Raw genomic sequence first — 27,157 nt, 5'->3', positions numbered from 1 at the left:
TTTTACCAGGACTGTACTCATACCATAACTTATTTTTTTACAACATTGCAGTGTGCTTTTAAAGGTCTTCATCTTTATATTCAAATACTTTATATTTAAATCAGGATGGCCTCTCTACGGAGGCCGCCATCTTTTTTTTACAGTAGTCCAAACTGCAAAAACTAAACATCTTTTCAGTTTTTATGACAACTTTAGGCTGCCACAGGGGCGGGTGAGGGGAGGGGTATTCAGCTGCAACGTGCAACTTCACCACTAGATGTCACTAAATTCTACACGCTGTACCTTTAACTATTGCCCTATCAACATCTGGAAAAAGATCACTCTACCAGATGTTTGCATTCACGGGTTCATTTCTGATGAATGTGCATATGTCCACCTTTCAAATAAAGAACAAATACATACATGATGCTCTGTGATTTGTTGTCAGACAGATGTGAAACCTGATCTGTCGCCAGTCACTCTCTGTGTGTGTCAGTGTGAACTTTACAGCTGCAGGAATCTCCCTCTCACAATGTGCATACACATATTTCCCTTTTTAGGGCATGAGAGTCTCTTACGTAATTTCGGGAGCAACTCGGATTTCCAGCAAACTGTGTGGGAGCGGGAGGCGGCGCAGGGCGGAGCGACAGCCCGGTGGACCAATCGCTCGCCGGGGGAACCCGCCCTCCCGCTCGCTGATTGGCCACAGGGGACACCGACGCTCCTCGCCCGCCCTGCCCGGGCTGCGAGTCCTTTCACGCGGATGGTTTGACGGGAGTAGTTGTAGTCTTCGCACCGGATGGTCCAACTGTCCTGGAGGGAAAGAAGAAGCCACCGGGATATTGTGTATTTTTTATTTAAAGCGTCTGTAGCGGGAGTTTTGGGAGTAAACCGCCTCAAGTGTCGGGACATTTAATCCTTTTCTCTGTCGGATCGCGCCCCTGAAAGTTGCCAACATGCCGGTGTTCCACACGAAGACGATAGAAAGTATCCTGGAGCCGGTGGCCCAGCAGATATCCCATCTGGTGATAATGCACGAAGAAGGGGAAGTGGACGGGAAAGCTATCCCAGACCTGACGGCTCCGGTGGCGGCCGTGCAGGCGGCTGTTAGCAACCTAGTGCGGGTGAGTAAACTTTCCCAACCGGGCGAAGAGTGCCTGAACTCGGCGTTGGTTCCGGGGCTACCTGTCGCTCTCGAATAGAACAATAAACGACACAACTCCAGCTAGCTGTGGGTATTTAATATCAGGGGAGATGGAGGCGTGCTAGCAAAGTTTCCTGAAGTAGTTACACTCGGGGCAAAAGGGCAGCTACGCCCTTTTCCCCTTGAAAATATGCCCTGCCTCCTCCTCTCCGGAGCCCGACTGCCATGTCTCGACGTAGGCACTGCTGCGTGTGTGTGAGTGAGTGTGTGTGTGTGTGTGTGTGTGTGTGTGTGAGTGAGTGTTAGAGTGAGAGAGAGAGCCAGGTCCTGGATCAGGCTCCTCTCGTTATAATCCTGTCCACTTCCACACTACGTCATCTTTGAATACGTCTTGGAATGAACTCAGTTCTCTAAACCACTGGGGAGGTGGTTCATGGCCCTGCAGAGGATTGGGAAACTCACATGGGACCAGTGATACAAAGTGAAACCATCTGTCAGTGCTGTGCTGATGTTAGTGGGACCTGAAAGCACCACCGAGCCTCCTCCAGGGCTGCACACACACACCTTTAGTCTTTTGCACGTGTACATGGTTTTATACTGTATTCTGTGACTCAACACATTTTATATCCTGTATAGGACTGGACAATATAGCCAAAAAATTTGATCAAGATAAAATGTTTCATATCAGTCGATAACGACGGAAATTCACTCATTATCTACTCAGATGGAGGGGTGGGTGAAGTGTTTGAGTCCACAAAATACTTTTGTAGTTTCAACAGTGTTGCATCCAAACCCAATACAGTTAAAGTAAGTAATTGGTGACCACTTCAAATTCAACTCCAAACTGTGTCTTTTACACCATGTTTTTAGCCTAAATGTCCTCTGTGATCCTCTTCTTATTGAAGATGCTCTTCTTTGTGGACAGAGAAAGACAAACACTTAAACAGCAAAACGTGATAAATCTGAGACAGATCAATGATGCGATGTACCTCCTCACCATGCTTTCATGATGCATCAGCATTACATCGATACATATTGGGCCTTTCTTATATTGCGACTTATAAAGGTTATACTGTGACGATTATTGATGTCGTTTTATTGCCCAGCCCTAATGTCCTGACCAGGAATTTTGTCTCTCTTAATTACATTACATGATATATTTTATAACTAACTCATCAAAATGGTCAAATAAAGGAATCTGATTGGCTACACGTGTTGGAGAAACACAGGAAATGGGTTAAAATGAACATAAACCAATCACCAATCAGTTAACTGAAACCAAAATGTAAGCCTATATGGCAAGTATTCCAACATTATCACATCTCCTTGGTGAATATGATGTTTCTATACCCACACAGAGCAATTCAAATGTCTTTGGGGCTATTAATGATGCATTTGCAAACTCTCATTGTAAATCATTAACTCCCCTTGACCAAATGCAGCTGCACCTTCAGGTATTTTTAGCATCAGAAATTACCTAACCACCATGGTGCTCCTCAGAGCCACTTTGTAACTATCATTGGACCAGCGAAGGAGATGCTAATGCCATTTCCCTAAAATGTTTGCTCTAAAGATAAACCAATACATGGCAAGTTTCTTACCGAGGAAACAAGCAGACATGAGGGGCCTGTCAGATATTGAGACTTCAGGAAAGGCAGCGATAGAAGCTATATTAAGCCACTTGTTGGTTCCTGGGTGTTGTTATCTCGGTCAGCCCGCTCGTGCACGCAGCCTGTCGCAGTTGTTGGGCGATAAATTTGGAAAATTGCTCCGGCTTCTCCTGTCAACAAAGGAATCCTTCATTTAGAGTGATTGCTCGCCATGGGCCCACAATTTATGTAGTAGGATTGGTACAGAACCACCATCTCATTCCAGTTTACTTCATTCTTTTCTTTTGTTTTTCCTCAATGCCCACTCGGATAATTTAGGCCAATTATAGCTTATTTTTTGCATGCACGTTTCCAATGGGTAAACATTAAACAGTTTCAAGCAAAAATAAACCGACTGTATGCAACCTGAGAGTAGAATATATAGCAGCTAATCAGAGAGCCACATATCAAACCTGAGCTAAAAGTAGAGCGACTAGTTGTCCATTCACCAAGTGCAATCATGACGCAGAAAAAATGCTAATGTTTGCCAGATGTGTAAACACATTAGCTAACACATTAGATGCAACAATATATGACAGTATGTCAGAGCTGGACGTCTGTCAGCATGTCTTAAGATTCCTTGCCCCCCCCCACCCCAAGTGGCAATTAGTTGATGTAATGCAGCTTTAGAATATAAAACATTACATTCTTGAAGATCACAGTGCTTGTCGACATGTCCTGGCACATGAAAACGTCCTACGTAACCCCAGCTAGCTTTGAGGGGTGAACTGATCCAGACTCCCTGGACAGTCTGAATTGTGATCAGATGTTTCCAACAGTGGCCTGGATGAATGGATATAGGCCTGTAATTATTTCCAGTTGCTGTAGCAACGTTACAACATGGACAGTGTTATGAGTTCATTGAAGTTGAGGATCGCATATCATTTCTTCTGCTTCCAGCACTTCCATGAGTCATACTTTGCAGAGCTTAAATGAGAAAATGTGCTGCATGGCTCATATCTTTCACTTCTTTGTTCCTGAAGACAAGCGAATATTGTTAGGAAGCAGGTTTTTTTCGCTACTGCTATTTCTGCACATGCATGTTTCCATTAGTTGGATTTGTAGCCTTCTCAAGTGTAAGTCGTTTGCAAGTCAACTCTAACTGGAGAGTAAATTACTGTCAAGGAAAGGATCATGCTTGGGAGGGAAAGGGATGAGGCTCTATAATTGCATTTCCCCAGACGTTCTCAGGGCGGGGTCCTCTCAAAGAAAAGCTATCTCCCTCAGTAGTACAAAATCACATGTTGCACATTTCCTCTTTCATGAATCCATTTAAAAATCTCTTGGTCTGAGGTCTCTTGAGCCTGATGTCTAAACACAGTTAATCACGGTTCATTTAGGATGACCTGAAAATCTGAATGTGGAATCTGAATGTGGGTTACAAATTAGTTTACCTTTCTGGTCAGATGGTTTGTGTCAGTCTGCTTTCTGATGCCAGACGGAGAAGAAAGGACGATGAGCTTGTAGGATGTTCTTGGTTGCGTAAGCCTGTCTGAGGAGATCTGCTCCACCGTGATAAATGTGAAAACCTTTAAATTATTAAAGTGAAAAGGCCTAATCTTATTATTCCAGATGCATGAAGATGAAAGTGTGGCTCTTGCAAAGCTGACCCAGTGGGGTTAGGGTTACCTGTAACCCATAAGAGAAGTTTTACCACAAAACACCGCAAGTCAATGTTCATAGTCCAACCGAGACCCTTTACACGTGCTCAGCATCTCTGACTTTGTGTTTTAAGGCCTCAATTAAAGATGAATGTGAGGAATGTGCAGAGTTCCCAGCATGCCGGAATGCATCTGTCGTGAGGGGGGTGGGGTGGGGTGTTGAGCTGATCCTTTTGAATTAGCAACTTTACTGAATTATGGAGTGTTATTATCAGTCAACAAGCCTTCCCAGAGAGACGCCTGTCTTCACACAACAGTCAACGTCAGCTTCATCAGTGTCTGGGAACTGGGTTCGACCCATCATGCAGCTTTAAGTTGCTGAACACCCGCAGGATGTGGCTTTTATGGCTAAACAGTGAGAAACTGTGTCTTCACTTCTTGTTTAATATGCAAAACTTATGCAACAATGACATTAAGTCAGAACAGTTAGCCATGTTGGTAGCAGGGCTCAAAACCTGCTGTAAATGAAGAACTACTGTTTCCTCTGTAACGTCAACCAACTGGCGCCTGAGGCCTCATTCTAGTTTTGTCTCATTAGTCTCAGGTTTAACTTTCAAAGGTGTTTGTGGAACAAAAACCTTTGTAAAGTCATTGCATTACATTTGGAATTACATTATGTTTGCCGTTCACATCACAGCTTAAAAAATATACAAATGTTGATGTTGCCTATTAAGTGATTCATAGCTCAAATTTTTTCCTGCTGCCGTAAATGGAAGAACAACATGCTTCTCTGTGTCAGACTCTGCAGTCATTCTTTTGAGCTGACTAAACGGCTCCTTTTAATGCCAGGCATGTTGTAGTACTTTTTTTATAGCTCCTTTTTTATAGAGGTTGGATAAAGAAAGAATGCTGGTGATTTAGGGTCCTGGAACGGATAAAGCTATAAGATTTAGTCCTGCTGTTTGCACAGATCAAACTTTAAGAGAGGCTCCTGTATGCAGGTCATTAAATGGCTGTACATTGATTGTTTGGTTAAAAAAAAGTTGGCAACTTCTGCAATGCTGAAATAGCAAAATACGACATTATGCAAAACATGCAGTGACTAAAAGTTGGGCTCAACTGTCGAAGCTGAACATCCAAACAACATGAAGAAGTTTTTATATGATAAACTGTGGTTATAGGGGTTGGGTCAACCCTCAAACCCTAATCCTTTACAGATGGGAACAAAATGCTCATTAACCTAAGTGCTTAAAAGCGTACAAAAGGACACACTTCCTCTTACCTGGAACCCCAACTTCCTGCAATTTCTCAAGGGAAATCTTTTAAAACTGCTCACAATTTTATTCTGGCATCTTGGTTACAGTACAAGAACAATGTGTGCATGTGCAGTGCAGTGTTTCCAATTGTTCTTGTGGTTAGGATTCATACTGCACCTGAAGACTTTATCTGACCAGGAGGTTGCGGAGGAATTTAGAAATTATAAGGAAATGCAGGAAGCCAAGTCAGGAAGACCCGGCAGCTGTCGGCCTCTCTCAGGAACAGGAGTGCGATTCAGCGAAGGGAAACCCCTTCTCCCTCTGCAGTGAGATAGTGAGAGTTAATGGCTGCAGACCATGACAAATAATTCAACACCTTTGCCTAAGAATAAAAAGTCAAGTTCAAATGAATGAAAAGTAAAAATCTGTATTGTTCAAATGAATGCCTCCCATTAAGCCCTATGGCGCCCCATGCTGCCTCACATGGGCGACAAGTTTACAGGCGATTCCTGTGATTTGTTGTCAAGCAGTTACATTTTATGAAGCTGGCAAACAGTCTTAACTTTTACCGAGGGCTTGAATGAAAATGAACAAGGCTCTCAATAGACTCAATGGCATGCAGCTGCAGCATTTATGCATCCTGTCACTCGACATCATTGTAAATGAGGGCATTCCCCAATGCTTCTTTGAGTACGAATAAAGGTTAGATAATTTGGATGCACAACTTAAGTCATGAACAAGAATTGGTCATTTGAGCGTATGAATGACTAATTTATGATATGAAAGACTAATGATAATTCATGTGCATGAGTTATCCCAAAAAATTGGCCAACAGTTAAATAGAAATAACCACGATGTTTTCCACTCACTAGAAAGTGGGAGTACTGAGTAATAAGTATTCACCAGTATTCTGTACCACCCAAAATAGCACCTCATAATACTCACTGCTTAGATTTTTATTGGAACGTGGTCTCAGACATTTGTACCTCACAGTAGTTTTATGGTCCGTTGAATCCCCGTGTTGGAACACTGAGTATGATGTTACGTCTTCCCGCACACCCTCTGTAGATGCAGTAAAAAGTAATCTCCTGCTATCTTTGTACTTTTAGCAATCCTTGCTCTGGTGGAAAATGACAGCTTATCTTTGACAAGTCTTATTGACTCACTCTTCTTTTTAAGAGGAGGATTCACACTGATGAGTGCTGCTCCCTAGTAACACTGTATGAGCTGCTAAGCTCCCGTAACATGAGATGGATAGCTGCGATATATTCTCTCTGGCTGCAGGGGCCTACTTGGCCGTGGCAAAGCAAGCCATTTGATTTGTGACTTTCATCGCCTCGGACACCCCATGTGTAGCTACTTCCTGAACCAAACTAATGACCTATACTTGACAACACTTGACAGATGCACCATAAAGGTTTTGACCTATGGAGCAACTTATTTGTCGCCCCTCCGAGTCATTATTTGTCGAAAGCCATTCGGTATCTCAGAATGCAGGATCCGAGACTATTGATCATGGGTGTCTAACGGAGTGCTGCACCATCAGTTTGTGTGACTATGTCTCATCTGATTGCATTTCAAAGTCACCTAGAGTACGAATCAGTATCTGAGTTGCACAGGAAATCCACCCATGTGCAGAATAATACAGTTTATCTGTAAAACATTGCTACGGGCAGCGGCAAAGGCGCTTGCCAGAATTTTGCCATCGTAAATCTTTGTGGTCACCACAATTAACGCTGCATTGTGTGAAACTGCCCAACATGTGAAAGGCAGACTGTGTCTTGGCAGCCTTGAGGCTTTCAGAGTGGCCTTTCTTCTCTGGGCAGAGCGATGGGCCGTTGTCAACAAAGCCGAGTCTGTTCCAAAGGAGCAGCCACTTTATCAAGCTACTTCACAGCACATGGTTTCCGCACAGCTCTCTTGGAAGGTAAAAGGATCGTCAGTCTTTCCCCTCCTGATCAAAATGGTAAATGACTTGAGTCTGTCAGTCTGTAGCGTGGTATGTGACAGCTTGGAAGAAAATGACACTGAATCAATGATCTTATAAAGAAGGAGGAAGTGAACAAATATATTTCCCTGGAGTGGTTTGCCAGAGTCTATTCAGGGGAAGAGATATTTGTGTTGTGGTTTGTATGGGTCTCAGCTCTGGTTAGAAATGGATGGCCTCATGTCGTTACTTCCTCTTGCACAGCTGTTTTCTGTCTTCGTTGTCATTTATTAAAGAAAGGCAACATATATTTTAAATAATTTCTTTGACAACAATGTAGTTGGTAGATTTGAAAATTGATCGACCTACTTAGTCATTCATCAAGCAAATACTTTAGCTGGTTCCAGGTTCTCTAATCATGAGTTTTCAGTTTCATGTTCTTGTACATTGAATATCTTTAAAGTCTGAACTGTTGGTTAGTGAAACATGCAATTTGAAGATATAATCCAGGTCTCTGGGGACTAAAAAAATGACATTTGAACTACTCTGATAAGGCTGTACTTAAAATAATCACGACAGAGGCTCAAAAATGGGGAAGACAGCCAAGCACCACAAACTGCTTGACAACTACTCTGATAAACTCGGGTCACTGATCTATTTTTGCAGTGAATTGTTTGGATCGCTTTTTGGCTGCAGACTAATTTTGAACTTCACAGACAGCAGGATGAGGCTCCACCGGGAGCAGGAAAAGGAAGAAGGCGATGACCTGTTGAATACAGCACCATGAAACTGAAGTCTGCTTGGTATTAGAAACTCCTGTGTGATCCTTTGGGGAGAATTTGACTCAGCGCTTGTTAAATGCAGCTCAGACGCGGCTTTTGGCCTCCTCATTGTCAATCTGTCATCTGGTCTGTCTTTTGTTCAGCTTAGGTCATGTCTGGATTTGACTCGATCTCATATAAATCTTGGTGTTGAGATAATTTGTTGAGATTACACAAGCAGGTGTAGCGAGTTCTTCCAGTCAAACTGCAGCTCAGTACCTTGGAGAAGTTGTCCTCCAAAGCCAGAATGCCGGTGTCCAAATCCACCTTTGCTTATTTAAGAAAGGGCAAAAAAAGGTCACTGCACCAGACGTATTGTCCCTTAATTAATTATTGGTGTTGTGCCATCTTCTTGTCTCTTTGAGAGCTTAGATGGGAGCAAGTTCATATTGTATTCAAACAACGTGGGTGCTGACAGGAAAGTGACAACTGAGCTGTTATGAAACTAGCAAAGGCACCTGTGGAATTGTTTTAATTTGTGTCCCATGGTCGTTTTGATTAAACTACTGGCTTGACTCCTGTGGGGATGTATTATTATTTTTTCTGGCATGATTTGCATTTCCTGTTTTTTTGGGCCAACTTATTTAATTGCAAACTACCAAAATATAATGTGGGTCACATCATTTGATCCTCAAAATGTCTAGTGAAATACAAGCGGGGGTGTATTATTTGGCAGAGTTTGATTTTTTAACTGCCAAGTTCACATCATAAAAAATTCTTTCCTTTTGCAAAGGACGGCTTGCCCAAGATCAGACAGGGGAATTGCTTTGTTAGAGGAGGTCACGTGTGTGTTATATATTGCTAAGTTAGCCTATAACATCTTTTTTATCACATCCTCCCTCCTCACTTTACTGCCCTTTATATCCCTGCTCTGCAGCCTTGCCTCTCTCTAGTTGAACGGGACCAAACGGCTTTGGTTGTTGTTGGCTTTTGTTCAGAGCCACTTACTGGTGGAATGTCAGGGTGGCATATGTACGCTGCCATTACGGTTCAGTTTTAGTTTGGAACAACCTTTGGCCCTAATTTATAACCCCCCAGTGAGTCAGAGTCCCTCTGGTCCAGTGAAAAGAGAGTGAAGAGATGCACGTCTTCGCTGCTCCCTTTCAACCTCCACGTCAGCCATCTGGAATGGCTCTGCTCACTGCCTGTAGTCTGACATGTTGACAAGCTCTCCGAGTCACAGCATCAAGGCCACATCCTAAATAAGCTAAATACGTTTTTTAGGATTTTCAGATCGAACCAGTTTCTCAGGCTGAGCTAACGTCTCTAAATTACTGGTTTTGTCCGACCCACAGTCCAAAACACGTCTGTTTATTATATTTCCGTAAATATAAGAATTACAAATGATACAAACGACCTATAGTGATTGATTGATCAACTTATTGCTTCAGCAGTCGTAAACCATCTTGTTTAGCTTATAGCACTCAGCATGTACAAGATTGTGCAATTCAGCACATTGGAATATGAGGAAAATGTTGCACACCATGACAGTGAGGTAATTGCTCCTGTAGTTTATATTTGTTATAAAAACAATGATGTAAAAAGAAAAGTTTGAACATCTCGCCATTGGCCACTGATGCAGCTCATTTAACCCAGTTAACGTGTCCCAGTATGAACGTGTGCGATCCCTCACCCGAGACAAGCTTGTCGTGGGTGAGTTGTGTCTCCCTCCAGAGCTGAGGTCATGGTGGGGGAGGTGAGTCATTTTGGAACAAGAAGGAGTGGAGGCGTTCAGCTGCTTTACACAATATAACTGTGCCGAGTGCCCCGCCCCCAGCACCACCACCAACAGCTGTCTCGTTGAAATATCGGTTCCCTGGTTGAGTAACGGGACATCCTCCTGGAAAATTGCACGATTAAAACTGGGACAACAATGCACAATCTGTTGCTGTATTAAAATATGTGCTCAAGTTGCACTAGATCTAAACTTTAAACACTTCTGAGGACGTGCATCTGTGTCAGCGCTTCTGAACCTGGAGGTGTTGACTGATGCAGCCTCGTCATGACTGATGAGCCAGTCATCGGGGCTGAGGATGGGGGGGTTGATGTGGGTGTGTCAGCCCCTGCTTCCACAATTAGTTACTAAATATGATACAGTAGCTAACTGGTTTGTCATTGATTAAGGAAGGATCTTCCAACTAAAAGAAGCGCTTCCTCCTTTAATTTAATTTAATGCTGTCTAATTACCATGTTTGTTTCTATAATACTCCATTACCACGCTTATACTGTTACCGAAAGAAAAAAGAAGTTGAGCTTCAAAAGATGGCGTGTTGTCAAATGATCCTGTGGTTGAATTAGAATCACAAGATCGAATGTGGAACATGAATGCTGTTTTCTGTAGGTGGTGCATATGACCTGATGCACTGTTACAGAACAATGGTTAGACTGTTGGCTATCATCCTAAATATAGCTGAGTTGTAACTGACGCTGCCCAACCAACCATACATTTGTATTCCCTTTTGTTATTTATTTATCTCAGCATCTTTCATCTGTTCTGCACACAATGCTCTGATGAAGAATAAAAACTTGACGAATCTGTGTTTAATAGACATTCTTAAAAGTTTTATTCTTCCAGTTGTTCGGTCAACAATCCAATTAACAATATAAAAATAGCAAAAGTACTGTCGACTGAAAACAGCACACAACATGTCTCTGTTGCACGTTTAACCTTGGTTTGTGGCACATGATCTCACCGTCCAAACAAAAGAGGCAAAAAACAACCATTGATTCATATCAGGTCCTTCACAGTTACACATGCAGGTGCTGTATGATGGTTTGTTTTAAGATTTGTCGTCTATGGTCACCTGGTTTTCCCTGACATAGTTTCCTCCTGCATTCCTCACACATGCAGTCACGCTGAACTGTTGCATGAAAGGGAATGTGATTGCACTGCATCTGTGTTGGCACTGTAAAGGACCAGTGACCTGCACAGGGTGTCCTCACAGACCTCTCGTCACCGGCCTCATGTGACCCCGAGAAGAGATGAGACAAAAGGAATGACTGGCACAAGGGGGCGAAGTCAGTATGAAACTGACTGGACCAGTCAGAGTGAGCACCTGCTTTAGAAAACAGTTTCATAATAATTCCCTTGTGCCCAAAATGTTGAAGTTGGCTTTTACATATATATAAGATGTTACCAAACCCTTATGACAAATAAATTAGATTAGGATATTTTACACTTTATTATAAATGACTACAAATAAAAATAAACATAAATATATAGAACTTCCATCCATCCATTATCTATATACCGCTTATCCTTTCAGGGTTTAAAAAAAATGTACGGAACATAAACTTCTGATTCCTCCTTTGTTAATTCTTTAAAATATAGATTTTCATATCGCTAAACAAAAATGCTGATACTGACATGTCCACAAAAGGCTCATACAGCAAGATTTTTGTCTTCCAGCATGTCTTGTTTCATGAAACTAAGTTTACTGATGAAAGTATCTGTTTTTTCCAGGTGGGGAGGGAGACTGTACAAACCACAGAGGACCAGGTCATGAAAAGGGACATGCCACCAGCTTTTAGCAAGTAAGCACACATGGATCGCTTTGCACACATCTAATTCATTTAATGACAAAGATCCCTGATGTGTTTAGATGAAGTGATTCTCTCTCGACAGGATGTGGAACCCACTATCCTCCCTTTCGCTCTCTTTCTCTCTTTATCTGTTGCAGTAATGGCCGGTTGTGCCCAAGCAAAGGTCAGACATGGCATGTTAAGTGCCTCCGAGTCTCGCCCTGGTGTAGCACAGATACATTTTTGCCCAGGGAGGAGCTGCTTACACTTGAAGGAGAAGGGCCACAGACCCATACTGTACATGTCCCCATAGATAAGAGCCACTGGCTGCTGCTGCTTTTTCGTTCCTGTTGAAATATTAAAGTTTATATATTAATGTAGAAAAGGAGACGTGCACACATTTAATCAATGTATTTGTCTCCCTTGCTGAATCCGCATCATCATAAATCATTAGCTTGTGCCCAGCTGCCGTCTGTCCGTTTCAGTCCTTCACCGATCGTAACTGCATGAGATAATACAGTGGAGGGAGGGCAGGGCGGGTCCCAGGAGCCCCCCCAAGGTCAGGGATGAAATGCATTGGCAGGCACAGGTCGTCAGGCTCAACACATTTGGCGCCTCAAAGTCACATCGTCACCCTGTCGTCATCCATCAGCACAAGTGCTGGAATGCTTCTCCTCCACTAAATATAGTGTCTGTCGGGGTCCGGTTAATGCATGGCAGTTTCTCACTAGTGCACGCTGAAGGACACGGCTGGCTGGCTCTGCAAAAACACAGACACACACTCAAGTCAGCTTCGATCTTCAGGAGACTTGCTCCTCCTGGAGAACAGAAACCAAGGCCAACACCTAAAATGTGGAAAACAGTGATAAACGTTCCCCTTGTTACTGTGGCAACATTTGGCATAAAGACAAAAGTAAGAAGTTAGCACACTGTGGGAATCAGAACATGTGTTTGTCCTTGGCTTGTTGCCATTTCCTTTGTGCAATATGTCTGCTATGATGCTATACAGGTGGCATGATGGTGGTATGACGCTGAATCGAAGGCTTGAGCCTGCAGTTTCTGTTGCTCTGGAGTTCGCTGAGTGCATCGCGCCTAGGAGGCAATCATTTACAGTTCTGTGGGAGCAGGAGTTAAACCGGTGCCAGTTAGTCATGAGATAGACATGCTCATGCTACAGATATTCATGCATTAAATTGTCATAAAACTTATACAACACATGACACCTTCCATTCTTAGTATTGTTTTTTATTTTTACCCAACCGCAAACTTGCTCCACCATGTCCTGGACCAAACCATTCACTTCAAATGAGATGGCCAATCCTTTCTCTAATTCATTAGGCTTTTTGACAAAAACAATCTCGAGTTAGTGTCCTCCGGGAAGATTTCTTTCAGTTGCATTTTGTGGGATAAAGTTTCAGTGGAAAATGTTTGTTGTTGACCTTAAGTAATTACTTATTTTTGTTGAATTTAATGAGCCATAGCTTATATTGCTAATAGTATTGGCATACACATATTTTAAAAATATTATAATTTATATATATATTATTTATATTTTTATACACATTTTCTTAATTAAAGTTTTTTAGTTGAGTAATTATTTTACGCTGAAATGTCTTGATTTGTGTTATTTCAGGTGGATTTATTTGATTCCTTAATTATCTATATAAACAAATGGATGACAGAAAGTGGTTTTAGGCTTAACCTCTGTATAAAAGAGGAAGGATGATTGTATTTTTATCTGGGATTTAGACTAAAAAAGGAAATAAAACAAAGTCATTTTTAGACAGTAGTTACTGTATGTTATGACTATATCTGTATCCCCAAGCTTCTGTTATTGCTGCACTCAATCTGCTGTTTCCATGTGTAGTGTCCATCTGGCTTCTGAGAGGCTTCATATTATCAGCATGACTTGTTTTGAGGATTGTTTTTTTTTTTTTTACTGGTCCTTAAATAAATCTTCTGCTCTCCACAGAGTGGAGACTGCATGCACTAAGCTGGTGCAGGCTGCCTCCATGCTGAAAGCTGATCCCTACTCCGTTCCTGCTCGTGATTACCTCATCGATGGCTCCCGGGGCATCCTCTCCGGGACCTCTGACCTTCTCCTGACTTTCGATGAAGCTGAGGTATTCAGTCATTCACTCACTCAGTCATTAATTCCTTCTTTATTTGGACAATCTGTTAACCGGCAGATTTCTGATCAAGGAGTTGAGGACGCCCACCTCATCCATTCTGTGATTTTATGCATTTTGCAGGATGTGGTTCTGCCTCTAACTTCAGAAACATGTGTGAATTCACTGCTGGTTTATTGAGACTCCTGATGGTGGAAGAATTAAATTGTTCTGCCTCTTGTGCTCGGGTTTCCTCCAAGTGCATTAATAAAGCATTAGAGCAAAACGGTGAGAGAAGGGTGTTGGTATCTGCTCTCACTTGGACAGGTCAGATATTCAAAGGTGATGTTTCAGATCACTAAAACTATGTAGGTTCTTGTCTGGTTATAGTTATAAATGAAGGCAGGAAGCAGAATTCGCAATTTAAGCAGCTGAACACAGTGTATTTTTGTCACCTGTCAAATGTCCTGCCCCAGACGTAGCTTCATCATATATCTTTATTTACCAAATTTGAATAGCTTACTTCTTTGTCAAAAAGTAAATGCCAGTTGATATGTTTCCATCAGATCAATGTTTAAGTATTGGTCGGGCTGTAAAAGATGATGTATACATGTATTTTTACGATAGAAGGTTATGGGGATAGGCCAGACTGACCAACACCGACTTAAAACCAGTTGGCAACAGAAGCTGAGAAATGAGAAGAGCATAGACAGAAGCTTGTAACTGTATTCAGGGTTGTTGCATTGATTTTCACTGAGTAGTAGCTGAGCTGAAAGGGCTTTAATATCTTTTTAATGGACATTTGAGCATGGCAGAGGTCTGATGCTGCCACAGGCTCTACTGGTATAAGGACAGAATCTGTTCCTGCTTTCCTCTTGGGCACTGTAATGTTTACAAAGACGTCAGAGCTGTAGATAAATATAACAGACGTGCCTGTGGAACTATACATATTTCTTCCACAAACACTATGTCTTATACCAGGCAGTGGTATCATCTATCAGGCCCAACGCTCTTATCCTCTTAGGGATGGAGAGGAAAAAAAGAAAACTTGCAGATCAGCTCTCTGTGAGCAGCCACCAGGCGGGTGTCTCTGTACTCCGTGCAGCAGTCAGCAGGACTCAGCAGGAGTCATCCGTCAGCGGTGCCATCGTGTTTTCAAATACAGCCCTGGGATCGCTCTGAATAGTGGAGCGGTGACTCCAGCAGTCCACATTAATCTGGTGTGACGCAGGACAAAAAGGGGCCGGAATGTCAGGCGGCGGCATTGTCAGAGGTTAATTGGAGGGAATCTGGGTGCGTGTTGGGGACGGTTGGTTGCATAATCATTATTCTCTGCAAAGACATCATTGTTTTTAATGTTTATCCAACCATTGTCACAGGTCCGCAAAATAATCCGTGTGTGCAAAGGGATCCTTGAGTACCTGACGGTGGCAGAGGTGGTGGAGTCTATGGGGGACCTGGTCACATACACAAAGAACCTCGGACCAGGTCAGTATTATAATTTAAATAGATAGAATAAATAGAAGTATTGTCCCTTCCCTTAACACGATATCCAAGTACTGGTCGGACCACAAAATGACCCTACGAGTGAATTATTTGTTTAAATGAGCTAATTTTCTATCCTTTCCACCTCTTTTTTTGTCGCCTGTGTCCAGGAATGACGAAGATGGCAAAGATGATAGATGAACGACAGCAGGAGCTGACCCACCAGGAGCACCGTGTGATGCTGGTCAACTCCATGAACACAGTCAAAGAGCTGCTGCCGATCCTCATCTCAGGTAATCGCACACGACCTCACGTAAAGCACAGACACTGGCCCACACCATGCAAACTTTCTTTTTAGGATAGTATTATTAGGTTGGATTGTGAATTGTGAGTTCTGTTTTACATTTCAGGTATCAAAATATTTGTGACAACCAAAACCTCCGGCAGCCAGGGTGTGGAGGAGGCCTTGAAGAACCGTAACTTCACTTTTGAGAAGATGAGTGGCGAGATAAACGAGATCATCAGAGTTCTGCAGCTCACATCCTGGGACGAGGACGCGTGGGCCAACAAGGTACAAACAACAGTTAATACGTTTTCAATTCTTAAGGTGCTTTAAAACTTTAGATTGTCTTTTGCCATTAAAGTTACATTTGCACACGTTAACACATAAATGTTTTCATTTACTGCTTTACCCTTTAAGCTGCTGAGAGTGTTTACACAGATTATTGCATTCTTTATGGATCACAAAATCGAATTTTGTTTGCTACCTACTGTGCCCTCTCACACTCCCAGAATGCCTTTGGCTAGAGGCTGCAGACAGGAGAGATCTTTAATCTTTTTTTTCTGCCTGTTTCATCAGGGGACCTAATTTCGAGGTTGACAGGTGTGATTTAAAAAATGCTTTTGCTATATTTTAAGAATAGATACAGTAATTAAAGTAGGCACGCTTCAACTTTGTCTGTGTCTATGTAGCTGTTTAATCTTTTGGCTTATGTTTTTCTGCTCTGCACGTTCTGCTTCTTTCCTGTTCCAACACTCTTGAAATTATTAAAACCTTTATTTAAACAGAGATGGCCATTAAGTTGTCTTTTACAAGGACGCCCTGATCACAGTGCATATGAAACATTAAAAGCACATTGTAGTCACTGTATATTTCAACATCAATGCAAAGAGAACACATGCATTCACACTTATGTGAAGGGATATGATGTGATTAAACAGAGTTTAGTTTTCCTCACGAGTGGAGGATAGTATTCAAGAGCCAATAACCCAATGTCAGTATTAACATGATGATTTAAAAAGACCAAATAGTTTTGGGTACTTAATGCTAGGTATCCCATGGGAGTTCACTGATAACTACTTGGTAACTAAACAGGATGTATTAGCTTCTGCAGTTTTAGATAATATTTGCCTTATTTCTATAAAATAAAGTTTTGTTTATAAATGTTTTTGAAGCACCGCTCATCATCGAGCCAGAAACCAAGGTATTTATAAGAAGATACCTTTTCAATTTGTAGTAATATTCACCTCAGTGGAGTGGTTGTACTATGTGTGGTGCATTTTGTTTTTAAATCAATTCAAGTTTGCCATAATGCACAGATATTGTAAGTTTTGAAGTACTGAGCAGAGAGCACTGTTGTACATGAATAGCATTTTCCACCTGCAGATGAATTGCATTGACTCTAATTATTTGACCAAATTCACTCGTTAAAAATATGAATAAAAGTGGTCCTAGAATAGAACCCTGTTGCACACCTTTGTTAGTACTCATAAAGCAGCCTTTGGCAACAACAGCTTGTGTTCTACCACCGAGATAATTCCACAATCTTTATCAAAGTCCCATAGATTCCAATAGAATTATCAACAGTACCAAAAGCCTCAGATAAATGAAAGAAAAGGGCGAGAAAATCTTGCTTGTCATCTAAATGGCTCTATCTTGTGCCACGTTTTTCTTTGTCTACACTTTTTTTTGTCGGTCCCAGTTGGTATGTCCAGTTAAACATTTGTATTTATGTCGTTCTTCCTTTTCTGTTTACCGTTTATTTCTCCCTTCACTCCCTGTAGAAGGTAAGCCTTACTTCTCTCGCGCCCTGTTTGTGCAGCAGCATGTCTGACAGATGTGTGTGCTGTCTTGTGCTTTGTGGTGCCATTGTGTGCTTTTTTTTAGCCGCAGGACTGTAGTGAGTTTAAACTGTATTTATAGGGTAAATAAAGCAGTGTGAATATTGTTATACAGGTATTGGAATGGTGTATATTGAAAGTGTTGAGCAGTTGTTGAATTGCTTGAATTTTTGATGGTTTTTCAGTTTTTGGATTTGTTTTGCTTCATAATATGACGTAGTATCAACATCTGTGTGTCCTCCTCCTATGTCAGTATATGCATGTCCTCAGCATCTCTGGTTATTGATCGAGCTGACTCATGCGGTATTGATTGTTCATGTCTTTTCACCAGGATAATCAGGTTTCTTCTCATCTCTTCTTGTATCTAACAGCCATAGGAGGAGCACACATAGAATATCTGATATGGAGTTTGTTGTACGAATGGCTAATTTTAGTTTTAATCCGACGGAGTTTGTTCACAAATCTTGCTTCCATAAAAACTAAAAATATGCACTCTCACTAATGTCATGAAACACACCATGTCTGATTTATTTAACAGTGCAAATGTGTGTGTTTTTGTTCATAAGCTGTATTTGATGTGTGTTTGAGTTTAATATGAATGCAAAGATCCTTAATATGTGCATCTTTCACTTCACCCCACTGCCTTCTTCATTATGGTTAGTGACCACAGTAGCAGCACAAGTCTGAACAGTAAACTAACGCACCCACGCAGCTCCGGTGGTGTAACCTCACACCTTTCGACTTCCTGTTTGCCTCACTCCCTTGTTCTGCTCGGCACACTCCCAGTTAGGCAAACAAATGCGCTTGTTGTTCTCTTTTACTTTGACAAGGTGAACACTGCGGGGGCTCCGACATGTTTTGTGATGAATAGTTTTAAACAAGCAGTGTGTTCTTGATTTCCTATGAAACTCCCGCTGAACTCTGTGATGAAGATTCAAGCTGCATCATGAAAAACTTGTGTTTCCTGAATCCCTGTCACGAAAAACAAGCTCACTTTACCCACTCATTCATCCGCTCCGGCCTCCTGCTTTGCTCCGTGTCCGACAGGCCTCCGCTTTGTTTGGCAGACTTTGCCAATGAGGGGACTCATTGTCAAAGTCAGACGCTGTTGGACAGATTGTTGTATTTCCATCCGCTGTGATTGAGATACAATGGAGACTCGTTTGGCTTTCATAACGTGACATGCTCAGCACTGATGATGGGAACAGCATGCACTACTCGTATGTGCTTTACAGATGTTAGGGATCCTGCACATGGACTTTGCTGTGCACTGGGTTTGATTATTGCAATGCAGAGAACCTGAGGCTCTTCCTGAATGTAACTCACTCGCAGTGAGTGAGCAAAAATATCTCAGTTCCTAGGAGTCATGACTTGGTTTATAAATAAGAGTATGATACATCTAAACATGAATATTAACCTAAAATTAACCCTTAAAACAAAATGCCTGTGTAATAATAAAGCCATGATTTATAGAGACATCATGTATACATGGAACGACCAAAGGTTTCATCGATTCCCTTTAAGTTATTAATTTATTCTGTCTTTTCCCCCTAAAGGACACGGAGGCCATGAAGAGGGCTCTGGGGCTCATCGACTCAAAGATGTCTCAGGCTAAGAATTGGCTGAGGGATCCAAACGCTCAACCTGGTAATAACCACATCCTCTACCCTAAACAATTTTATCTGCCGCTGATCATGTCCTCAGGCTGATGACCTAATTTTATTTAGTGACGTTATCGGCGTGTCTGACCGTGCGTGTTGTGCTTCTAGGGGACCAAGGCGAGCACGCCATTCGACAGATCCTCGACGAGGCCGGGAAGGTCGGCGAACTGTGTGCTGGGAAGGAGCGGCGAGATATCCTGGGCACGGCCAAGACCCTGAGCCAGATGACCGACCAGGTGTCTGACATGAGAGCCAGGTAATAAAAACATTAAAAAAAATCTTTGTGCTTTGTGTGTCTGTGTCGCAATTCTTCATATCTCATGTCGTTTTTTCATTACACAGCCTCATGATCTTTGTATCCAAATTAATTAAATTTTCATATTTGTGCTGATAAATGCTCCTTCTCTATACTAGTTTATTTTTTACATCCATGTGAGTGTAAGCCAGTAAGCATATTATCTGGGATTTAAGTGTGGAAGAGTGGAAGTGATATCCCTCTGCTGTGAAATTTGATTGTCACCAGGGACCCTGAGTTAAACTAGATTAAAAGCAGCTGTCTGGTATTAATCTATAATCTGCTTTAACCCCTGGTTGTGTTACTCCTCTGAAAACTGAGCGATGCTTCTGAGCCTTGTCTAGAAATAGAGGCTTTAAGATAGGAAATACTGTTTTTAAACAAGGGGAGCATAAGGCTTACGATTTGGAGTAATCGGGTGTGTAGATCAGGGAATGTAACGTGTGCATGTGTGGGCTTTTGTGGTATCCATGTGTTCTTTTTCCACCCCAGAGGTCAGGGGGCATCCCCAGCCGCCATGCAGAAGGCCCAGCAGGTTTCCCAAGGGCTCGACGTGCTAACTGGCAAGGTGGAGAACGCCGCTCGCAAACTGGAAGCCATGACTAACTCCAAGCAGGCGATCGCCAAAAGGATTGACGCTGCACAAGTGAGTCATTAACCCTTGTATGAAAAGAGTCGGTCTTACAAAAACATGGATTCACACCAAACGTTTTTTCGTTGGGAGTTTTGAGTGTTTTTATTTCCTGCTCAGAATTGGCTCGCAGACCCTAATAGCGGCCCAGAGGGAGAGGAGAACATCAGGGCTCTGCTCATGGAGGCCAAAAGGATTGCAGACATGTGCGAGGATCCTAAAGAAAGAGAAGACATTTTGCGCTCTATTGGAGAGATCGCTGCCATGACTGCCAAGCTGTCGGATCTCAGAAGACAGTAAGTTGCTGGCTCTCGAAAATATGAAACTGATTCATGCTGAGTTTGTTCGTCCGAGTTCAGGCCTGAGTTTCATCATCGCCGCTCTGCTTTCACACATTATTCCACTTATTCAAATGCTTGAATTCAATACTTGGATCAGTTCAGTTCACTTCCATCATCTAAGTGCAGCTGATTAACACTGCTGCCAGGAAACAGTGGTGGTGTTAGTTTTCGTGTATGCATCCAAAAGTGAGAAATCTGTGTAGTATCGTGTATCACGTTGGGCTTGAAAGTTTTTCTTTGTCCATAAATGAGGGATGTATTTTGTTTCCACGTTTCTTCTCTTCTAGTTATCGCTGAAATTTAAAGATCCTGTCACAACATGCACACGAGTTTTCTTCCAGTGCAAATACAGATTTAATTCTAAAATTGGTTAATGTTTTTGGTCTTCACCTCTGTTTCCCAACATTAGACGAACGTCTCTGAATTTGGACTAAACGGGCACTTAGTCAACTTACTTGCTGCTCGTTCACAGACCTCATTGTATCATTTTGATAAAACAGCACCACAGACATTTTTACTCTTTTTTTCATTTCCTTGTAGGGGTAGAGGTGACACTCCTGAAGCCAGAAATTTGGCTAAACAGATTGCCACAGCTCTGCAGAACCTGCAATCCAAGACCAACAAAGCTGTGGCCAACAGCAGGCCGGCGAAGGCAGCTGTTCATTTGGAGGGGAAGATCGAGCAGGCCCATCGCTGGATTGACAATCCCACAGTGGATGATAGCGGCGTGGGTGAGTCCGGCTCCCAGCGTCACCAACCTCCTCACCTCTCACTAACGTCCTCCTGCACTCCTTAACATTCTTTCCACTGCTCTGGTGGCCACATTGCAGTCCATACACTCATCACTCCACAACACTCGTCCCAGAGGTGATGTTTTATTCTTTGGTTTGGTTTGTCTGCTGAGGACCCGGACATCATCTTTAATACAACAGTGCTGGAGGCTGTTCTCAGAGGAACTGGTTCCCACAATATAACGGAGGAAACAACATGAAATAATACAGAACACACACACACACACACACCATCATTATTATAACCACTGGTTATTAGTTGCAACTGTGCATTTAGCAAAACTGCCTTGAAATTATAGCAAAGAGATATTTAGGTTTTGTATTCCATATAAATTCAGAATTCAGGTTTTTTCATGTATTTGTCTGCATGTGTTTCCAGGCCAGGCAGCGATCCGCGGCCTGGTGGCAGAGGGCCGCAGGCTGGCCAACGCTCTGCCGGGGCCGTACAGGCAGGAAATGCTGGGTAAATGTGAGCAGGTGGAGCAGCTCATGGCGCAGCTCGCCGACCTGGCTGCCCGCGGTGAAGGGGAATCACCACAGGCCAGAGCTGTGGCTCAGCAGCTCCAGGAGGCTTTGAAAGTAAGACAGCTCACAGAACCAGTCTTATTCCCTCTCAGACCTGTAGCTTCACTGGGACAATGTGAATTAGGATTCATGCACGAAACAGACAAACAACCCCCTCTGCTGGTTACCAGTGGTGGAAGACATACACCACTCAAAAATATAAGTAGTAATCCCACTGTGAGAAAATTGATAAATGTCGGCAGTCAAAATTAATTAAAAGTAACCAAATATAAGCAGTATGTGGTCAAGAGTCAAAAATATAAGTACCCTGACAGTAACACATATAACTTAAAATCACAAACTTGAATTTTTTATGGCAAAATTGTCAGATTAGTGATAAAATAAGAGAGTTTCTGTCGTCCAAGCTGAATAAAAACTCAACATCTGCAAACGAGGCACCAACAGCAACTATCAGATGTAAATGTAATGGAGTACAAGGTGTTATATTCACACTTTAACATAAACTAAAAGTATTCAATCTTAAATTAAAATGGTGTGGTAGCGTGTGCTGATTACTTGTAACATCTGTTCGTCCTCCTCCCAGGACCTGAAAGGAAAGATGCAGGAAGCGATGACTCAGGAGGTGTCCGACATCTTCAGTGACACCACGACCCCCATCAAGTTACTGGCGGTGGCGGCTACGGCTCCGCTGGAATCCCCCAACCGAGATGAGGTCAGTGGTACAGTCACTCCGCTCCTCGCCGTCATTTCCCTGCACTCAGTCTTCCGTCAGTGGTTGTTATATTTATTGGCAGGGTGTTGTGTTATTTCTAACTGCCCTGTTGGATAATTGTTTAATTTGATCATGTGTAGGTCTTTGACGAACGCGCTGCCAACTTTGAGAACCACGCCAATAAGCTTGGCACCACCGCAGAGAAGGCGGCTGCAGTCGGCACGGCCAACAAGAGCACAGTGGAGGGAATCCAGGCCGCTGTCAAATCAACGAGAGACTTAACACCACAAGTATGTCACAGTTTAGTGTTTAGACCGTATCTGTTTCTATTTGTCTGCCCTCCACTCACAGAGATTTAGGTGTTTCCTGCTTCTTGAGCCAAGCCTTGAACACTTGTCTTTGCACCAACAATTAACAGGGGGGGGGGGATTGTTTTCTAGGTGGTATCAGCCGCTCGTATCCTGCTGAGAAACCCTGGCAACCAAGCCGCGTATGAACATTTTGAAACCATGAAGAATCAGTGGATTGACAATGTGGAAAAAATGACAGGTGAGGCACCATAAGGACGCTTTTAAATTCCCTGATCACAGATGATCTCTATCCTACGATATTAACACGTTATGGATGTTCAGGTTTGGTGGACGAGGCCATCGACACCAAATCTCTCCTGGATGCCTCAGAGGACGCCATCAAGAAGGACCTGGATAAGTGCCGCGTGGCCATGGCCAACCACCAACCTCAGATGCTGGTCGCCGGCGCCACCAGCATCGCCCGCAGAGCCAACCGCATCCTCCTGGTGGCGAAGCGAGAGGTGGAGAACTCTGAAGATCCTAAATTCAGGGAGATGGTGAAGGCTGCGTCCGATGAACTGAGCCAGACGATTTCTCCGATGGTGATGGACGCGAAGGCGGTGGCTGGAAATATCCACGATCCAAGTAAACAGATGCTAGTCACAGATTTTAAGATTATTTATGTATTTGGAACATTCTGATCAGTGGTGACGTGTTTGTTTGGATCACCAGGTCTTCAGAAGGGCTTCCTGGACTCAGGTTATAAGATTCTCGGTGCTGTAGCAAAGGTCAGGGAGGCCTTCCAGCCGCAAGAGCCAGACTTCCCACCTCCTCCTCCAGAACTGGAACAACTTAGTGTAAGTTAGGAGGCGAGGAAGAAACAGCTAGAATCAAACCAGGGCAGTGGCAGGAGATGAAGTCTTTGATGCTAGTGTCCAAATGATGTGTATATTTCACCAGAATCCCTTTGATCTGTCCTTGCAGCTCAATGATGAAGCAGCACCCCCCAAGCCTCCCCTTCCAGAGGGTGAGGTTCCTCCCCCCAGGCCTCCTCCTCCTGAGGAGAAAGACGAGGACTTCCCTGAGCAGCCGGCTGGCGTCATGGTTAACGAGCCCATGATGGTCGCTGCCAGGCAGCTCCACGATGAAGCCCGCAAATGGTCCAGCAAAGTGAGTCAACGCAGTAATGCTCTTTTACTTTGAAGCCTTGTGCTGCCGTATTAACTGCGTTGCCGTTGTACCTCGTAGGGAAATGACATCATCGGCGCTGCCAAACGAATGGCCTTGCTCATGGCGGAGATGTCACGTCTGGTGCGCGGAGGCAGCGGCAACAAGCGCGCCCTCATCCAGTGCGCCAAGGACATCGCTAAGGCTTCTGATGAAGTCACGCGGCTGGCGAAGGAGGTGGCCAAGCAGTGCACTGACAAGCGAATCCGGACCAACCTGCTCCAGGTCAGTTCACGTGACTCTGTCAGAGAGTGGAACAATGGCGTTAGTGTCTTTTCACTGTGGAAAGGCGACACTTTATTGTTTTGGAATCACATTTCTTTTCCCTCTGCTGACTTTCTGACCTAATTTCAGGTGTGTGAACGCATTCCCACCATCAGCACTCAGCTCAAAATCCTGTCCACAGTCAAGGCCACCATGCTGGGTCGTACCAACATCAGCGAAGAGGAGTCAGAGCAGGTAAACAGTGTTTATTATAATTTTGTAAAGAATATAGCAGGTCCCTGTTACTTTCTGAGATTCTCATCACTACATCTCTCGTTCCCTTTTCCACCAGGCCACTGAGATGTTGGTCCACAACGCTCAGAACCTGATGCAGTCCGTGAAGGAGACTGTCAGGGAGGCCGAGGCAGCTTCCATTAAGATCCGGACAGATGCAGGTTTCACCCTTCACTGGATCAGGAAGACCCCCTGGTACCAGTAAGGAGAAGGACCCCCCCCCTGTTCCTCTGCCTCACGCTGGATCGGTCCAGCTGTCTCAAGAGGAGCCTGAATGGACAGATACATACTTTATCAGAGCGATGATATCAGTGCCCTTCACTCTAATGTGGGTTTCTCTATTTGTCCCATGTCCTGTCTGTAACAGTTGCTGTTCTAGTAGAATGTAAACAATGGGACTATCAGTACGAATTATGGGTTAGATTCTCACTGGGAACCTCTTTCTTTTTTTCCTAAATCGTGTACAAAATGTGTTTCAAAGCTTATTTTGACAAATCCCAGGAATATATATATTTTGATTAGAGGTTGGATTTCATATAATGTGAGGTCTTTGGTGTCTTCGAGACACAAGCCACAGTTAAGTTAAATTTAAAGAGTTCCTCAAGAGGCATTTTTATATCTTTGTACTGATAATGGTGTTATTATCATTCACTTGCCTTTGCTAGGGAAAAGCACATTATCTTTAAGAGATGTTACAAGTACAGTATCGGCCTTCGCTCAGCACACACTAAATATAGCCAGCGGTATTATGTCTGTTTACACTATTCTTTATTATTACCACATGAAAGACAAACACTGTTCCTTTTTTTTCACATTTTGTAATGCAATTATTTTCATCAAAGTTCTGCCAAAGACAGTCTGCCACGATCTTTGAAGCTTTCGTTCTTTGGTCAGCAACTGAGAACAAGGGCTAGTTTCTTACACACACTGATTCAAGGATTAACTGTAATTTCTACGACAATTAACGAAGAAAATTGCTTTTTACGGTTGCATTCAAGTCGTTCTAGGTATGTGTTGTTTCACATGTTGCTTTTGAGATTACATGTAATAAATGAACCGGCTTGTGCAGGCTCTTAGTTCACGCGTGCATCAGGTCGGTTCCGCCAACACGAATGCGCATCACTTTATTTTCATATCGCAAAAAGTGGACGTTATTTCACAAAGCACAAAACTGTTCTCGTTACTACATGCAAATTTGAGATTGTAGCTTACATCGGCTGCAATTACTGGTTTACATATGGTTTAATTTGATGCTTAGGAAACAGCCAATTAAAGCACAGGGTGTCCCAGGCCAACAGGGTGGGTACACCTGGACAGGTAACCTCACTTCCACAGACAAAATCTAGAGGGGTTACCAGTTACATATGTTTATGACCAGATTATAAACACTTGTTCAGTCTCTGCCCCGAGTGGATACATTACATTAGAAATACCATGATATCCGAACACATGTAACCTCATGGGGTGAAGCATAGACTGTAAATAAAGATGGACAATGCATCTCACACTATCCAGAAATGAAGCCAAAATATCCCGGATACGAACGCTGCCATCTTGCTCATTTGGAGCACAGCAGTCACAGGGGGGGTGGAGCAGCAGTTTCAAGGTCTTTGCCATCAATCATGGCGTTTCTACTGGTTTTACTAATTTAAACCAAACCAGATACGTGAATACTTGGACAAACATTGGTATGATAAGAACTTCCTAAAATGACGGAAGCCACATTTGAGAAAAGTTTATAAAACGTGTACTTTGTACTTTAGTTTTATCCATATTCCATCCACTGACACGCAGGAGCTGGTGTTTACGATCTATTCTGCAGGCAGCCTCTAAGGGGCCATCGACGTATGTTGGCTTCACTTTGGGTCATGTCGTCCATCTTTATTTACAGTGTGAGGTGAAGTATGACGTCATGATATGTAAAAACATGCTGCATGTCAGAACCATCACCATGGACTTTCTATTCTTTCATTTTAACACCATATAGAAATGTCACATCGTTTTAACTCATTATTGTTCAATTAGAAAAGTTGGTGTTAATTGAGATGCCTTGTTTTGGGGTAATAAGGTTTTGCGATATGTTGTTATAACAAGGAAAGCTTCTTATAAAATTGGTATTTTGCGATAATGACAAAAATATGTCATATTAACCTTAAAAGTTTATCAATTGAGAAAGGTTTCTTGTTATAACAACAATATTTTGTATTTTTTTGCTACATCTATTTTGCTCATGGTTGAGCAATCCTCTGCCGTATAGCTTTCTGCCCGCTCCATCAACAAAGAAATCTTATTTTTAACTTTTGAGACAAGTGGATTCAATAAAGGATGTAAAACTAATTTCAGTGAGCTGATCTTTCTGCCTGCACCCGGCTCCCACTGTTTGTGACTGTGAATGTGTCACACTCACCTGAACAACAGCCAGGAGGAGTGGTGTCAAACTCGTGGTGAGGAAGATGATGGAGGAACTCGCTGACTCTGAAGACTTCTGCCTGGACCGGACACCGAGCAGCTCCGTGAGGACGCTGTTGTTAAAGTTAAAAGTAATGAAATAAAGTAAAGTTTATATGTTCAGT

General features: G+C 42.8%; 1 protein-coding gene across 2 annotated transcripts; it reads left to right on the top strand.

Moving 5' to 3' along the window:
• Positions 1 to 715: 715 nt before the first annotated feature.
• On the top strand, positions 716 to 25,697 carry LOC118100398 (vinculin). 2 transcript variants are annotated; one of them, XM_035145428.2, is made up of 21 exons: positions 716 to 1,103; positions 11,841 to 11,911; positions 13,872 to 14,022; positions 15,387 to 15,495; positions 15,663 to 15,785; positions 15,903 to 16,063; positions 19,170 to 19,260; positions 19,383 to 19,530; positions 20,062 to 20,215; positions 20,321 to 20,496; positions 21,082 to 21,272; positions 21,712 to 21,911; positions 22,441 to 22,569; positions 22,710 to 22,859; positions 23,010 to 23,118; positions 23,202 to 23,504; positions 23,592 to 23,716; positions 23,844 to 24,029; positions 24,108 to 24,311; positions 24,441 to 24,545; positions 24,643 to 25,697. In XM_035145428.2, exons 1-21 carry the CDS (start codon positions 936 to 938, stop codon positions 24,787 to 24,789), a joined length of 3,201 nt encoding a protein of 1,066 aa, XP_035001319.1. In that variant the 5' UTR covers positions 716 to 935; the 3' UTR covers positions 24,790 to 25,697. The 2 variants fall into 2 exon arrangements, with proteins under 2 accessions (XP_035001319.1, XP_035001318.1); XM_035145427.2 differs by having other exon boundaries at positions 19,167 to 19,260.
• Positions 25,698 to 27,157: the final 1,460 nt, after the last annotated feature.

The sequence above is a fragment of the Hippoglossus stenolepis genome, chromosome 21 (assembly GCF_022539355.2).
Source record: "Hippoglossus stenolepis isolate QCI-W04-F060 chromosome 21, HSTE1.2, whole genome shotgun sequence".
Lineage (NCBI taxonomy): Eukaryota > Metazoa > Chordata > Actinopteri > Pleuronectiformes > Pleuronectidae > Hippoglossus > Hippoglossus stenolepis.
Note: the sequence above shows the minus strand (reverse complement) of the source record. Positions and strands in the feature narration are given on the sequence as shown.